This window comes from Gavialis gangeticus, unplaced genomic scaffold (assembly GCF_001723915.1).
Source record: "Gavialis gangeticus isolate Ggan-Ray unplaced genomic scaffold, GavGan_comp1, whole genome shotgun sequence".
In the NCBI taxonomy this organism is placed as follows: domain Eukaryota; kingdom Metazoa; phylum Chordata; order Crocodylia; family Gavialidae; genus Gavialis; species Gavialis gangeticus.
This window is the reverse complement of record NW_017729014.1, coordinates 18,782,178-18,798,696: the sequence shown is the minus strand read 5'-3', so window position 1 is coordinate 18,798,696 and position 16,519 is coordinate 18,782,178. Positions and strand designations below refer to the sequence as shown.

Below are 16,519 nucleotides of genomic sequence, written 5' to 3'. Positions count from 1 at the left end.
CCCTTCCCCATTTCTCCTACCTGCAGCTTGGCTGAGCTCAGGTTCCCTAGCAGTCTTTTCCTCTCTAACCTGAGCTCCCCTGTGCTTCACAGCCAGTTCCCTGAGTTCATCGCTGGTTCCCTTTCCAAGGCCTAAAGTGGAAGGAGTTGTTCACCTGTCACAGGTCATTGCAGAGAGCCCCTGACTGGCTTTGCCTCCTTGTCAGGACCATACACTACAGGCCACAGTTTGTGCCCAAAGACTGCGCAGCATTGCATCTCTCCTTAACCTTGTCCCCCCACCCTGAGTTGCAAATGGCTGAGCAAGCTTTCATCTGCTTGCTCCTTGGGTGCTTCACACAACACTGTCAGGAAGCCTCAGTAGCTGGTTGGCAGCCAGGGCCCCCTTCCCGCCCCACATCCCATGCAGTCCCATTGCAATCAGGGACTGAGTTGGTTGTAAGCTGGGAAAACTGGTCCTACACCTCTTAAGAAGACCTTTGAATTTCTGAGAATGACCTATTTGAGTCGAGCTGCCTTCGCTCGCACAAGCGGGGTGTCTGCTCAGGCAAACGCATTCACATTCACTTCTAAAGTGGACTAGTGAAATCATGCAAAGTATGGATCGGAACGAAAGCAGCCTTACTCTGATCCAGTTTAACCAACTTTCCATTCGGGAAGAACATCTCGGGGCAGCGGGCTACGTGCAGGAAGGTGCCAGGCTGGGAAACCTGTTGTGACCAAGCTTGTGCTTGGAGAAGTGGAAGGCCCATTAAAGGAGGACGAAGGAGCCAGGCACTGGGGGAAGGGATCACCAACATGGAGGAGCCATAGAAATGCAGAAGAAGCTTTGGGTGGAAGAGGAGAGGAAGACCCCATGATTTGAAGGGGAAGCCATGGGCTCCAGGGAGAAGGATGCTAGACCCGTTAGAGGACTCTGAGCTGAGTCCAGAGGGTGCTCCAAACGGGAAGCAGGGATGGGTGGACAAGTTTTCATGTAGCTCTGAATATCTTTTGTGCTAAGAGGAATTGCTAAGACATAGAGCCCTTGCAATGCCCAAGCACGAGCTCTCAACTCTCCCGGGATCTCAAAGGGTGAAAGTGCAAGGCCAGAGGCACCCCGGGTTGCAGCTTGCTTAAACATTACCGTTCCAGATGGCTTCCAGCAGTGGGACTAAGAGGACTCATTTCCACGAAGAGGCAACAAGCAGAGGGCCAGGGCCAGGGCAGGGAAGCCCAGGGATGAGATGGGACCACAACAGGACATGGATCCAGGGGCTTGGGACCCGAACCCAGAAGGCTGATGGGAGAGGGTCTTCGGCCATTGACTTCAGTGTGAGCTTTGGAGCCCCCCATGGCCATGGTCTTACACATGTTTCCAAAGGAAAGATGCTCCTTGCCACCAGGTCTTTCTAATGATGCCTGACTGGAGAACAGATACAATAAAAACTAGTGATTAATCACAGCGAGGCTCCCGGCACAGCCGGCCTGCAAGGACAGCGCACAATTCAGCGAGGGCTGAGGGGGGAAGTGACTTTGAGCTTAGTTTGATACTGGGAACATTTTGTGCGGGGAGATGTCTCCTTTCCGCTCCCCCAGCGTTTGATCTGTTCAGTGGGTTTTCTACTGTGTGTTGTTTTCCTTTTCTCCCCCCGCCCCCCCACCTCTCTGTTGGCTTTTAATTAAGTTAAAATTGGTTCTATTAATCCTGCTCCTGCAAATTCCTTCTGGTTTTTAAGCAAATTTCAGCCTCCGCATGTTTCATAATAATTGGCCCGAGCTTTTTCCAAACCTGTGGAGTTATTCTGTTTCCATCAAAGGCAGAAAGCCGTGTACCTGACGCAGGCTGCAAGGCACGCAGATGCCTCGCAGGAGAGCGGCTGCTTCAAAAACACCACCTCCTCTCCGCTCCACGCCAATGTTAAGGAGGTTTCCTGAGGTCTCGCCTCAAGAGACTCCCAAATAAACACGGCAGAGCGTTGGAGCAGTTTTTGTTTCTTCCTCGCCACCATTTTATTGGTTCAATGTCATGCGGTGGTAGGGGAAGGGGGCCCAGAGCTGCCGTTACTGGTGTCTGAAGATGGTTTTGTAGATCCACTTCTGGAAGTTGGCTACAGCTGTGTAGACACCTGGATACCGCGGGCTGGCACAGCTGTGCCCCCAGGACACAATCCCGAACACTCGGCCCTCGCACACCAGTGGCCCACCAGAGTCCCCCTGCCAAAGGAAAGCATGCAATAAAGGTGACAGCTTGCTCAGATGGGTTCGTTCATGGCAGTGGGCACCTGTCTTCTCTAGGGCTTGGAGGGCTGTGACCTGTGGCGGGCTACGACCTTGGAGGGCTGAGACCCTGCTTCTTGGAGGGCCGAGACCCTGCATTTTGGAGGGCTGAGACCCTGCATCTTGGAGGGCTGAGACCCTGCTTCTTGGAGGGCTGAGACTTTGCATCTTGGAGGGCCGAGACCCTGCATCTTGGAGGGCCGAGACCCTGCATCTTGGAGGGCCAAGACCCTGCATCTGGCGCAGTTGTGTACACTAGAGCAAAGTGGGTGCTGGGTGCTATGAAACCCCCTTTCCCCTGGTGTAAATGACCGTGCACAATGGATCATCTGACCCATAGGGCCTAGCCCTTTCTGCACCTGAGCCCCAAAAGGACCAAGACAGCCTGGAGGGAAGTCCGAGAAGGACAACAAGCAATAGAGAAATGTGGGGAGGGACGGGTCTGCCTGTTTTCTCTCCTGGTTGCGAATGCACGGGGCTCTGTGGACTTCGGCGATGTTTTGCCCATTTGCACCAACAAAGAATCTGGCCCCATGAGTCACGCTCCAGCACATCTCTCCCCTCCTGACCCTCAAAACCAGCTCAATGGAAACTGCACCAGACCCTTCTCCCTGGTGGCTTTGGCTGTATTAGATCGGCTCTCCCAGAGTTCAGCGAGTGTCTCACTGCGGAGATCTGTCAAAACTGAGGGGATCCTAAGCCCTTGGAGACAATGGTGGGACCCAGAAAGATTCAGTCCAGCCCCTGAAACACAATCTGGGTCATCACCTTTTCCCCATGTAGCGCTGCATTGTTTCACAGTGACCTACATTGTGAGCGGTGGGCACAGCAGCGCTGCAGGATGGCATCAGTGCGATTAGGTCTGGCCGGATAAATGAAAAACAAAAGCCGGCAGCAGCTGCATCATGTTTGGGGCAGACCCTGCTGGGAGGCACACCTTCACTGTGCTGCTATTGTCTCACCCAGGAAGAGGAAGAAACTAGATCATCCTTCGCTTGCCATACTGTTCTTTTGGTTATAAAAATAGATCCTCCTTCTCTTCCCACCCTCTGCGCCTCATTTCCGAGGGTGAGTCATCTTCAGTTAGAAGAAGGTGTGATCAAGGCTTTAACTCTCTGGAGACTTGATGGCAGCTGCTTGCTTTATATCTGCACTAGCATTTTGCTCCCGGTCCCCCACTATGATGTGCTCTGCTTGCTGGCACCATGGCCATTAGATGGGTATACTAGTGATTTTTGGGTGCCTAACCTGGCTCTGAGTTTTTCCAAAATGGGACCCTGCCACCGAGCACCCTCAGTAGCTTGGACATAGCCAATCCCCAGGTGATTTGCCCTTGGGTCTCCCCCTCTAGGTTTGAATTTGCAGCTTCATCTGCAGAATATAAACAGGGCAGAGGTACCTGGCAGGCGTCTTTGCCCCCTGTGCTGAGCCCGGCACAAATCATGTTGCCGGTGATGAATCCTGCATAGGAGGACGTGGCGTTGCATTTCCAGGAGGGGACGATAGGGAGGCGCACGCTGCGTAGGGTGTCCGATGTCCTCCCGCCGATGGGACTGGTGTACCCCCAGCCGGAGACTTGGCAGAGGCGGCCTTCCTTCACCGTGGCGCCTTGCTGAGGAAGTGGCACAATGGAAACAAAGGCGTTATAGACCACTGGCCGGTTCAGCTGTTTGGAGACATCGAGGAAGAGTCATTACTGATCGTGAAAAAAAGAGTCATGTTCAACTCTCTGGGTCCTCTTTACTTGGACCGCCTGACCGATGTCTGCCCTTAGCTCCCCCCATCAAACTCTTCATAACATGATCACCGAAGCACTCCTTCAAGCCCAGACGAGCCCCCCAGAAACCTGAAGCGACCACAGCCTGTTTCTGCCGGCTTTCCTTCCTTTAGGGCCCGGAGGAAGACCTGGTACCTTAATCAACATGACGTCTGCATTTTTGGTAGTGGAGCTGTAGTCAGGGTGAACCACCATCTGGGAGGGCCGGAAAATCTGTTCTGTGCCTTCGAAAGTGGAGAGTGAATATTCACCGGCAACTATTAGCATCTGGTTTAGTCTACAGGGATATGGCAAAGAAAGGCAAAGTTATTGGAGTTTCCTTTGGGGCAAAGCTCTCCCTTCTCACATCTGACTTAGACTGTGATTACTTGGGTGACTCAAATGGCTTTAAAAAGGCTTCTAGCACTTCCAGAATTGACAGCACAAGATCTTCTCTCTTGCTGCACCTTTGCTTCAGCCCACCTGGCATCAGAGCTGAAGTGCTGCGTGTCGACGGTGCCACACATCTGCCTGGCACGTGCATCAGATGGCATGAATGTACCTGGGAGTGTGTGGGCAGAAGTTGCTTTTGGTAGGTACCTGTGAAATTGTATTATATCCCCAGAGAGGAGGGGGAGAGCAAGAGTGAAGTGACAGGATGTTCAGTGATTTACTGGAAGAATGGGACTGACTCCCCTCCCTGTCCTCTGGTATGATCACGGCCGGTTGCTTCTTCCCAATGCAGGGTTTGGATTTCCAGTGCTGTTCATCGGTATCATAGACTGTAAAAACCCTGGCAAAGCCCCAAGTCAGGAAACTGTCCTTATTCAGGGAAGCTGATAAGCATATGCTTACCATTAAGCATAGATTTACAACCCAGTGATTTAAATGGGGACTTGAGACACAGGGAGCACGTCTACATGTTCATGAACATGCTTTTGGTAATGCACATTAAATTTAATACCTCCATTGAGAGGCGCTAGAAAAAGGCGCATTAGTCTATTTTAAGAGCCCCTTTTTTCGTGACATGGTAATGCGCATTAAAATAGGCTAATGCACATTAAAATGCATGTGTAGATGCACCCGGGATAAGCGCTTAAGATCACATGGGAGTCTGGGGCTGAGCATGGACATGGATATTGGTGAGACGTAAGCACTTGCTTAAAATGCCGTGCTGAACTGTAGCCCTAGTGCGATGGTCTGGGAAGGCCGCGTGGTCAGGCCGAGAGACGCCACCAGACTGCTGGGTGCTCACAGAAGTGGAAGTCCCTGCACTAGATAAGGTCATGGGTATGTGTGTGTAGGAAGCATGAGTGGGTGCATCTGTAGGGTCTAGGTGTATATGCAGGATAGGGACAGCTTTAAATACAGGCATCAGCACAAATATACACTTAAATATAGGCATCAGCACCTAGACCTAGAAGCAGGTGAATACCCAAGCTGAGCCAGGAGTCTGTATTTAGCTACTTGCATATCCTCACTTTGCTCAGAGGACTCCTAGGTGTGCAGTGCCCCGTGACCCGGGAAGCCAGCTCAGGGAGGCTGGGCTTCTGTCTTACTGCACGCAGCAAAGAGCCGGTGTTAAGTAGGCATCCTGGCTCTTGCCTTCCTTACTCGGTCTTGCAGTGAGCAGCCGTCAGGACCCAGCTCCGACTAACCAGAGACCCGCCACAGAAGTGGGAGCCCGTCATCCTCTTCAGCGACACCAGGTACTTGGCAGAGTGCGGCCCCACAATGTGACCCCCGATGATGCGCTGGAGCTTGCGCTGTCCCCCTGTAAGTGAAGGCGAGCCCGTCAGGAGGAGACACCTGGCAAGCCCAGTCGCCCGTCATGCACCAAGGCAGGCAGCCGGGCCTCTCTGCATGTGCGGAGGTCAACGTAGCACCGCCTGCCTCTGGGCTGATCAAAGTAGCCTTGGCCTTCAATCTAGAGGAGAGGTTTATTGGAAGGGAAATATGAGCTCCTGCACCTCCAGAGGCTGTGGTCACCTGCAAGGGTCTCTGAATCCCAGCTGCCATATCTGGTGCTGCTGTTACACCTGAGGCCCGGCTAGGGTTGCTGAGTGAGAACAGGAGAAGACACTATTTTATACACCAGAGAGGCTCTTTAAAGCCCAGAAAAGGTGCCAGGTCCCTGCCGATCTGCTTATGTATTGTCATTAGCATCAGGAGGAGTTAGAAGTGTGCATCAAGAGGGTGGATAAATCCCCGTGGAGGGATTGCCATTGATCTGCCACTCTCTTAGCATCCTCTCGCTGGCATTAGCAAGAGGGGAGTCCCTGTATTATTTACCAAGCTACAAGGCTGTGATTTCTCCAGAGACTGCTGAGCAGTGATCAAAATGAAAATGAATTGCTCCTAATAGGCATTTGAATCATCAGCATCCACTCCAGTGCTCACCAGAGCAAGGGAAGACTCGCATCAACCCAACTCAGGCTGGTGCCTGCTTCACACGCTCTGCTCCCCGGGACTGATCTGATCAGCTCTCCTCTTCCACATCTGCCTTGGCCCTGCTCTCCCAAGTCCCAATATGCAATGAGGACCTGAGGTTTTGTTGTGTGTGCCGTTGGGCTCTGGGATAAGACCATCAGGCCCAGTTTTCAGTCTCATGCTAACAAATAGCTTGGTGCCAAGCGGAGAAAACCAGAGCATGAATCTAGTCACCTCCAAGACGGATGATTCATCTCCGTCTTGTTAGACGCTGACCCTGGTGGCACAGAAGGATGTTTCTTGTAACGGGTTCATTCTGTTCCTCTAATTAGCAGCCATTATGCTGTTTTGTTTCCAGAGCAAGGGCCTGTATAAATGCTTCTTGTGCTCAGATGTGCTGCGTGTGCAGAGCACCTGCACGCTGGCTCTGGGCACGGAGAAGTCCGGAGCTCCCAAGGGATCGTCAAGATCTTTGATTAGTAAACTGGAAATGTTTTAAAGGAGCCAGGGTGTTTTTCTCCATCACATTGCCTGGGCCAGTGATGCTCCAGCGCTATGCACCTCCTGCCATGGGGAGCCAGTGGGTCATTGCAGTGACTGCCAGATGGATCCCACTCATAATGACATGGACAAAGGCAGGACCTAGCCCTTGGGCTCTGTTGCATTCCCCTCCCTGGAACGAGGTGGATGATGATGACCTTACAGAGGTGATACCTGCTGGGGCAATGGTACCACCATAGGGTGGATGCAAAACAGAGATCCCACCTCCCATCCATAGGAGCAACAGATGCACAAATAGCTGCACTCATTCATCTCAGAGGGACCTGCTGACATGCCAATGAAGCCAACATGCTGCACTGGGGCTATGAGGGACTCTTGGTGAATCGGGCACGGCCCAAAGAAGCTGCTGAAGCTTCAGTCCCAGCTGGGACACCAGGAAACACTGCTCCAGGCCGGCGTGTTGGGGATCTGCTGCTTAGTGACTAACTAACCCTTCCAGAGGCCATGCCAGAACCTCGCTGCTCCTTGTTCTTGGCCCCTTGCTCCAAACTTGGCTAAATAACAGCAATATCATCTTTAGCATCTTCTGATTTCAGCTGCAAGCAGGTCACCTGCATAAGAGGCGAGTGCGCGCTCGAGGGCATTATTGCCCTTGTTGGGCTTGGGCATGAATTTAGGGCTCCAAGGGCTTCTGAAACCTACAGGGCACCTACAGTTCCCACGGACATCACTGGGATCTGAGGGTGCTCAGGCTCCCCCAGCACCGTCCGCGATCAGGCTCCTATCCCTGACGCAGGTACCCCCCACTGCAGTTTCAGGGAGCTGGTCCCGGGTTAGGAGGCACCTCAGGATCTGGCCCCTTGCCGAGCTGCTGAGCTGAGGCATGGCCCCGTGTTTTCCTGCTAGCACAACCCCTTTTCACAGCCTCTGGTGGGAACCCATGTGCCGCCATAGTGCTAGTCCCTGAGAGCTGGGGAACATGTTTAATTCTCTGGTGAAGGCCGTCATGCTTCCAAAAGGTCTTTTTGTATGTAACAACTTCACTTAATTGTGGCATTTTTAGGAAGCAAACTTCCCCTGCTTACATTTCCACTAGATCCACACAAAATAATAGAGATTGTTTCGGCGCATTTCCTCCTCTCTACTCCTTCCACAGCTCTTTTCAATGCAGGATCCCCAAATGAATTGAAAACATCCATTAAGCTTCACGTCAGACTTGGAAATATTATTATCCCCCTTGCAAAATTTGGGAAGCTGGAAAGAGTAAGGGGGACTGGTGATTCCCCGGGAGAGCTAGGAGCAGAAAACACAGGAGTCCTCATTCCTGGTCCGCTGCTTTAACCGCAATGTTTCATTCACCACCGAACACCTGCAAATGGCCAGCGCCATAATCTCCCAGTCCGCTGTCTGTTTCTCTGGACCCTGAAAGACCCTGCCCATGATACAGCTATTATGGAGCTAAGACAATGGACCAGACTCATCCCTAATGTTTGTGCCTTTGTAGTGAACTGGGGGGTTGATTTTCTTCCCATGCATCTACATAGATAACAACAGCCACAAGCAAATCCCCCAGTTTCCTAGCAAGCTGATGAATTCAAGCAAATAATGTTATCAGTTCTGGAAGAAAAAGAAATATCAGCGAGACTGCAAGTGAATCGGATAAAAAATGGAATAAAATCTGGAAGGTGGCAGACAGGGCAAATGTGAGACATTTGTATGTGTGCAGAGATGCACGCTCTAAAAAAAAAAGGGACACCGATTATACGTCTTCTCTACATTACAGATGTGCGCAGGCAGCCGACTAAAGACTTATTATAGGATCTCCTGACATGAAAGTCCACCAAAAGCCAGATATACGTACGAAACACTCACCAATCAAAGAGCATAACTGCAGGAGCAGCAGAAGCCTCAGATCAAGGCAATTCATCTCCAAGTCAATGTCTGATTATATAAGCACCTGCCAAAGGTAACTCCAACTCTTAGCTGCTGAGTGGACAGAGACCCAAAGAAACTTCAATTCATACCTTGGTATCCTGGTTCCTCTTTCAGTTTCCATGGAAACCCGAATCCCAAAGAGAACAATCAATTATTCATGGAGGCACTCCAGGACACTGGTGTTTGACTGACTGGAGTTAACCTTGTGTTCTCATCTTCCCTTTCCTCCGCATGCAGCTGAAAGGGCCACCGCGATTACCACTCCCAAACACTGAATGCAACTTCTCCGGTTTCCCGGCAGCGAAGTGGCACTGGTTCTCACAAGCCATCCCTGGGCTGACGAGGGACAGCATTTCCTAGAGGCTCTCCATCTCCACTCACTTGCAGGTGGCACGATGCATAAAGCAAAGAGCCTCTGATACGGGCATCCTAGCCACAGCAATGGCATCCCAAAAGCCACAGGGACAAGCGGCTCACTGCAAAGCATTGGTGCAAACATAAGAACAGGGGGCGCATTTACACATTCGTTAATGCTCCTTAGTTACTGCACATTTAGTTTAGTACTTGCTTAATGAAGTACTAACTAAATGTGCAGGCACTAGAGTTACTGCGCAGTAGCGCACATTATTGCTTATTGCGCATTAACCTAATAACACTGTGCATTTGGGTTATTCGCACGTTCGTAACCGCCACGCTACTGTGCAGTCTTATTAGGCAAATGCACAGTAAGCGCGTCTCATGTAGACCCACCCACGGTGCAGCTTTCTGAGTTTGGGGAATTCATTAGCAAACACAGGCTGTGAGCTGCTGGGCAGCCAATATCAGGGCACCATGGCTGGATATTTTATGGCAATATTCACACCAGTGCAAAGAAAGTGCACAGCTGGTAATGTTTTATACCCCCTGTGCGCAGGAACAAGGAGTTGGGATGGAGGTGAGTTGTGCTTCTGCAGGAAATGTGGATCCTTTCCAAGGCATAGCAAAAGCTATTTATAAAGACAGAATGTGGCCCGTTGTCTTCAATATGAAACGCCCCATGCAAGTGTCTGTGACTCATAGGCATGATGTCTGCAGGCTGAAGGGCCTCAATCAGAGTGGTCTCGGCTGAGACCTCAATGGGCCTCCCCCCCACTAGGCCTAACATATCCCAGTGTGCCCTGGAGAGGGCAGGGAGAGATGTTCAGCGCGAACATTTTGTTCTTTTCAATGAAACCCACGTGCAGTAACGATGATTCTGCAACTTAGGGAGACACGAACGCATTCGATTCCATTTTGCAGGTGCACGGTGATTTATTAGTGCCAAGCAAAAAAAACCCCCCCAAAATGCAGGCCTGAAGATGACAAATGTCAAGGCATTACTCAAGCTTGCACACAAAAGAACAAGCCATCTGTTTCCACTGGCAACCGTTATCCGCTCCGAAGACGAACGGCTCTCTCTGCCATCTCAGCATAACCCAACTTCTGCAATCTCCCCCAGCCCTTTGATAGCCCTATTTCCATCACTGGCATGATCCATACCTCCCACAGGCTAATGTTTATACCCACCTCTGGTTCTGAAACAGTCGCTTCCCCCTTAGGTCACTTGGTGCTGGTGCAGTCCCCGGCCTGAGCTGGCTGCATTTCATCTGTGCAGGGAGCAATTTTGCAACCTTTGAAAATGGTTTGATGACTTTTTAAGCAAGCTGGGTTTTTTACTATCCTGGTGGTTAAATTCCACCCGGTGGAAGGGATCCAGGTACACCTGTATGCTAATACTATGCACGTTATCTCAGCTATGCAATCAACCCAATAAAAAAGATATCACCCTAAGAAATCCTTGCATCTCGCATCATTTCTGGACCATCACAGCTCCAACATCACTCTCAGGCTACGATACTGGCAAACACGTCTGCATGGCACTGACCCTAGTGAAGGGCCAGATTGCAAAGAGTGCAAGTCAGTCAGATGTACTTATGTAAAGAGTCTGCCTTAGTGCGGCTCTGTTTCTGGCGATGCTCTATACGGGGCTGGGCCCTTGGCACTATGTTAGAGCAGCCTGGAGACAGCTGTCACTCATGTCATGCTGTCATGGCCAAGGAGAATTTAAAACCCAGATCTGGATAGGTGTGGATTAGTGGTGTTCTGGCACTGTGCCTCTTCCTTCAGCCATGCCGGCAGCAGGGAGAGGGATCCTCCCAAAGCTTGCTGCATTGGCCCAGTGGCCAGCAGTAGGAAATGGGGCTGGAGCAAATGTGGACGATAGGCCAGACACACACCAGGCCATGGAGAACTCTGTGCATCTCACTCCATCCCATACCTAGTTTGGCCGTAGTATGGGTATCAGGGGTTAGTCACAGCCAGACGCAGGCTGCTGCATTTAGGGTTGGGCATAAGACCCTAGCCTCTGGTTGGGAGTCAGATACAGACTCTGCCTGACCTTAACTGCAAGACAGCCTTCATTCAGCCAGTCAACCTCGTACCCCTGGAAGAGACCCGGTCTTGTCAAGTGTGGCTATGTTAGCTGGAAAGGAGAAGGGGCAGGGCATGAGGAGGTGCAACCTTCCCAAGGATTTCTGAGACTGCTGAGCCTGTCTTTACTTCCCAGTAAGGAGGTCAGTGGGGTTTTTTAAATGCAAAACCTCTCTCCCCACCCCACACTTTCCAGAACGAAGGTGACGGACACCTCGTGCACAAGGCAAAGCACTTGGATGCAACCTTGAGAGTGCCAGTGCTTTAAAATTCCCCTCACTGCGAGCTGGAATGAAATGCTAAGATGGGCTGCCAAGCAGCCACCAGCCCCTCCCCACTCGGAGCATGTCTCCAGCTCCAGTTTAATTTCAGAAAAGCTTTTTTATGGCTCTACATAGGGGAGAGAAGAAAAAAAAAAGCCCTTCTAAGTTGCTTGATCAATAAATCCTCTCCTTGGATAAATAAACTCAGGGATATCAGCTCGCAGGAGACCTCTGGGCTGTTGTGACGCCCCTCAGCATGGCAGGGGGATCAATACAGGAGGCCGAGTAAGTAATAGCCCCTTTTTATTATTCATGCTAGCATTGATCGCCTGGAAGAAAGATGGGACTGTGACCTGTGCAGGGCAACCCATCACAGGCGCGTTGGGGAAGTGTGCTATACAGGCCCCCTCTCCGTTCAGTCCGTCTGCTCCGGTCATGGGAGCGTGGCCGACAGCTCCCGGGTCAGCGCCAAGTGCCTTGGCCCAGCTGATGGCCATCGTGGCCTCCCGGGGATGTTCCTCAATCCCCCCAGGGATGAGGGAATGTATTCAATCACATCAGCATCCCCCTGCGGCTTGGACCTCCAGCGCAGGCGGTGATGGAAACCTCCCGGAAAAGAGTCCGTCACTGTGAGCTGTCCCACCTGGTTTCCCAGCCAGAGGGAAGGGGATATATCTGGTGACATCTCATGATAGCATCCCTGTCTCGGCCGCTGAATGTATTCGGCAGTTCAGAAATGCAAAAAGTCTGGAGCTCTTGGTTCAGAGGCAATGCCTTTTATTAGACCAGCTAAGAAATCACAAAACAAAAATATCTTTTTCTGCAAGCTTTTGGGCGCACACGCCCTTCCGCAGGCTCAGGAAAAAGTAAAGATGGTACTAAAAAGGTCCCCACATTCCTCCTCCTGATGTGGGGGTGGGAGTAGCCTGAGCAGGGTTTGAGCCCATAGCTAAGGGGCATCTTTCAGCCTCCTGTTCAGACCCCTCAGGAGCCCGTCTGCACTGCCACCTCTCCGGGAGCTCGAGGCACATAAAGGACCCTGTGTTTCAGGCCGGGAATAACAGACTCTTCATGGTGACTTGCCCAGCCTGAGGACATGCTCTGCTCTCCCCTATAAATATCCCCTCTGTGTATTGCCTGGTTATATGTTGCAGAGGGCGAGTTCCCATGTCTGCCAGGACAAGCAGGCACACCCAGCAATGGGGAGAACAAAGAGGCTTGTCTACTGTCTCTACAACCATCGTCTCCTTTTGGGTGATGGTCAGTATGATGGCTGCCCCCAGAAAATGACTCACTGGCCCTCCAAAGTTAGAAGTAGGCACGTCTGTGAATTTAACTAAAGAACCTGACTTTCCGAGAGCTGTATGGGATCTTTTTTGCCCTGCGCATGGAGGTGGGTGTGTAACCTGCACTGAGCAGTCGGGAGGGAGATCTGCCTCCTCTCTAGCAGCAAAAGGCAGGGGGCCGCAAGCCCAGGCACATGCAGAAATTCAGCTGATCCTGCCTGAGCTTCTCTATGTAGGAAATGTGCCAAGGCACCAAGGACAAACCCATTGCCACGCGAGGGCTGCACCACTAGTGTCCTTGGAGCATCTGAATTTGCAGTATGTTGAATCTTCCCTGCACCCTGTCACTGCTTCTGTGCTGCGCAGCTCAGCAAAGGCCCTGGGGTTCACAGAAGGAGGAGAGATGCAGAGAGGGAAGAGAGAAAAATGTGTGCTAGTGTCTTCACCAGCGAGCCATTAGGAGCACAGCAGGAAGGGAAGGAAGATACCCAAGGAGAAAGACTTCTGTGGAAAGCTCTACACAAATGTCCTTTGCCCAGGCCTGAAGGATGTCCCTGGGCCCAAGGCTGGGAGAGTCTGTCACATCCAGCTTGTATATCAATAATTTTTTCTGGTGGCTGGAGTCTTTTTGCATGCAAGTAGGATAGCATCGGACCAAGGCACGGACTGATGCTCACACACCCCAGCAGCCTCTACCAAGAATGTCTACTGCTGGCAAAGGGGCACAGGTCACCCCGGCTGCTCCTTCACTTAGGGGCTAAGATGTGGCAGAGGATTTTGTCAGACTCAGACACACCAGTGTTGCTTGCCGGGTAGCTAGAAGCAATTCGGCCTTCACTGCAGAAACCAACCCCGCCACACATACATACACTGAGTATAAAAGCCACAAGCTTGAGCAGGACATGTCTACCCCAGGCTCCCACATACACGAAAGTAGTCTCCTACCTGTGTGCAAACGGTTTCCTCCCAACCGCACAGACATACGCAGAAGTTATAAGAGATCCCCAATGAGATGACAGCATGTACCTGGCATTCACGGCAGGCCCCTAGCTCAGCCGCACCACTGCACCTGGGGCCTCTCCTCTTCCTAAGGAGGGTATCGCTGCCCCACGCATGATGTCCTCAGCCATCCAACCATGCACAGGGCACAGCCTGTGCCAAGGTCTCCCTCCACAGGGCAGTGGGCCTAGTGGACCTGAGCTATTTGCTGAGCGGTGCCCCGGAGGTGATCCTCGCTGGGACAGAACAATGCTTTGTTCATTTACCTCCTGGGCTGGAAGCCACAGTCCTTGACCCAGAAAGGCATCTCCATGCGGTCCAACTGCCTTGTGTACTCTGGCTGTTTGGCAAGGAGCTAAGGAAGCCAGTAAGGACACCAATGCATCTAGTTTTCTGGGGGCTGGGGCATGCCATTATCAGACCTGTGACATCTACTTCAACTCTTGGCAGTAGAAGGCGCAGTCCCTATCATCTGCTATCGTGTGAAACAAGTTGGGACTCTCAGGCCACTTGCACCTCCGGCTAGGTGTGCACATGGCTGTTGCTCCCTGACTGCAGAGAAACTCAAGGCTGAATGTTGGACATTGACCTACCCTCCAGAGGGGCGAGGTGCCAACGTGATCCGATTCAAGCACCACATCCTCGCTCCCCGCCTCCTTTCCTCGCCCACTTTCCGCCATCCTGTTGGAAAACAAAGAGAGTTGACTTGAGTGCCACCAGCATCCAACCCTGTCTCCAGGAAGCATCGCAGAGAGTCTGTTGCCAACAAGAGAAGAATTTATCAAGTGAAAATGTCAAAGCGGAGATGGGTTAATCAGTCTCCACCTGCACCCACATTTCTGATGCCCCCAGGTCTGTGTCCAGGACCGCAGTTGCACCATGAAACCGCAGGCACTGTTTGCCAACTCTGGTGGGACTCTGATGCAAAAATTTAAGATCAAGATGAGGGGAAGGCATCAGGTCGGGCTCATTTCTTTCTGGAAGGCGACACCAGCCTCTTCCAGTCAATACTGCAGGATTCCTCTCCCCTCTGGGCACTACGGCAAAAATAGCAAGTAGAGGCTAGCTGGATGGGAGTGGGTTCAATTAGCAAATAAACCAAGGAAGTAAAACTTGTCCTTGATTCTCCCAACAGCTAGAAAACACTGTCTCTTAATTAACAGTAAATTAGGCTCCTGCAGGAAGATAAAAGTAAGACAATTTGCCATAATTAAAGAACAATGAGTGCAAATTGCTTTTCCTGCCCCATCAGTTCTCCCTAGTGCAGGGGCAGGCAATTATTTTGGGCAGAGGGCCACTTACTGAGTTTCGGCAAGCCATCAAGGGCTGCATGACAGGCAGCCCAGGGCAGATTAATATTAATTCTCTAAATTTTTAGGGGCCCTGCAGGCCAGATAGAGTGGCCTGGCGGCCAGGCAGCATTTTGCCCACCCCTGCCCTAGTGGGCCCTGCCATGAATTGGAAATGTTCCCTGAGCCACCTTGCCTGCATCGGGGATGTCATTTATCTAGGTGGATATCACTCTCAGGGGCTCTCTGGTCCCCGTCCCCACTTGGTCCTGTGTCAGCTCTTAGCAGGAAGCTCCATCCCGCATGCAATCCCACTTACTTTTTACTTATCACAAATGGAGCCTAGATGTGGGCATTGATTGAGAGATCAGCTTTGCACCCCTGCAGCCTTGTTCCTCTGCAGCTGGGTTCCCTTCGCTTCGGGGCCTTCCCTATCAGATTTGAATCAGCAAGAAGCCAGGCAGTCTAAACAAATTCAGAGCATGGCTTAGCTGCAGGTTGCCTGTCAGGCCCCAGCTCCCTAGTGTCATTTTTCATCTGTAAATCAAAAAGGCTGGAGTTCAACAGACCTGGCCTGAAAAGTTACTCGAATGCACCATCTAGCGGCTCTCAGGGGCTCCCACGGTTTTTATCAACCTGATAAGGATGCTGTGCCGAAGAACCAAAGATCACAGGCCACTTTCCAAACCTCACAACCCCCCTCTAAGGTAGGAAAGCATCCCTGTTTGAAATGCTGTAGCTTTAGGAGCCTTGGTTGTCATGAATCACTACGCTGAGCTGGGCTCTGGCCATGCACAGAACAGAAAATCCCTGCCCCAGAAGCTTTTGAATTATGAATTATGAATGAATTATCATCTTCATTTCACAAATGGGCAGATGGAGGCAGAGGGAGGTTGAGACCTATCTAGGGACTTGCTGTGGACCAAGGGCAGAGCCAGGTTTGGGATCCAGGACTAGGGACAGACATTACACGTAAACCGGTTTAAGTGATCAGAAATGGGTTTAAACCTGTAACAGAACAGAAGTTCGGTGCATGTAGACCAGTTTCAAAATGGCTGAAACAGGTTTAAGGTAAACCTGGTTGAATGTAGTATCAGATTTAACTGATTTGAGTCGAACTGGTTTATAAAACTTCTGTCCCAGACTAGAGGTCCACCTGCCACTCCCACGCTCTGGGCATTAGATCGCGTTGTTGTCCCTAGCAAGGGAAAGGGTGGATTCAGCTCTTCCAGTTCTTGCTTTGGGCACCGTGGCAGCCTAGCACCTTGTGGTCAGGTTAGCCAGCCATGGCAAAGGATAAGAAAGAAGTGAACAAGTGATTGCTAACACAGTGCTTTAAAATGCAATGGGAACA

General features: G+C 51.4%; 1 protein-coding gene across 1 annotated transcript; it reads right to left on the bottom strand.

Moving 5' to 3' along the window:
• Window positions 1-1,985: 1,985 nt before the first annotated feature.
• On the bottom strand, window positions 1,986-14,556 carry LOC109293563 (trypsin-3-like). The gene is made up of 6 exons (XM_019511565.1): window positions 14,470-14,556; window positions 14,143-14,216; window positions 5,629-5,838; window positions 4,171-4,312; window positions 3,658-3,924; window positions 1,986-2,195 (listed from the first exon to the last, which is right to left on the bottom strand). Exons 1-6 carry the CDS (start codon window positions 14,554-14,556, stop codon window positions 2,043-2,045), a joined length of 933 nt encoding a protein of 310 aa, XP_019367110.1. The 3' UTR covers window positions 1,986-2,042.
• Between the last annotated feature and the right edge of the window lie 1,963 nt (window positions 14,557-16,519).

Coding starts and splice junctions, on each gene's coding strand:
- LOC109293563 (XM_019511565.1), bottom strand. CDS start 14,556: ATGGCGGAAAGTGGGCGAGGAAAGGAGGCGGGGAGCGAGGATGTGGTG. Junction 3,925..4,170: donor CAGACGTCATGTTGATTAAG/GTACCAGGTCTT, acceptor GTCTCCAAACAG/CTGAACCGGCCAGTGGTCTA. Junction 2,196..3,657: donor GGGGCAAAGACGCCTGCCAG/GTACCTCTGCCC, acceptor TTCCTTTGGCAG/GGGGACTCTGGTGGGCCACT.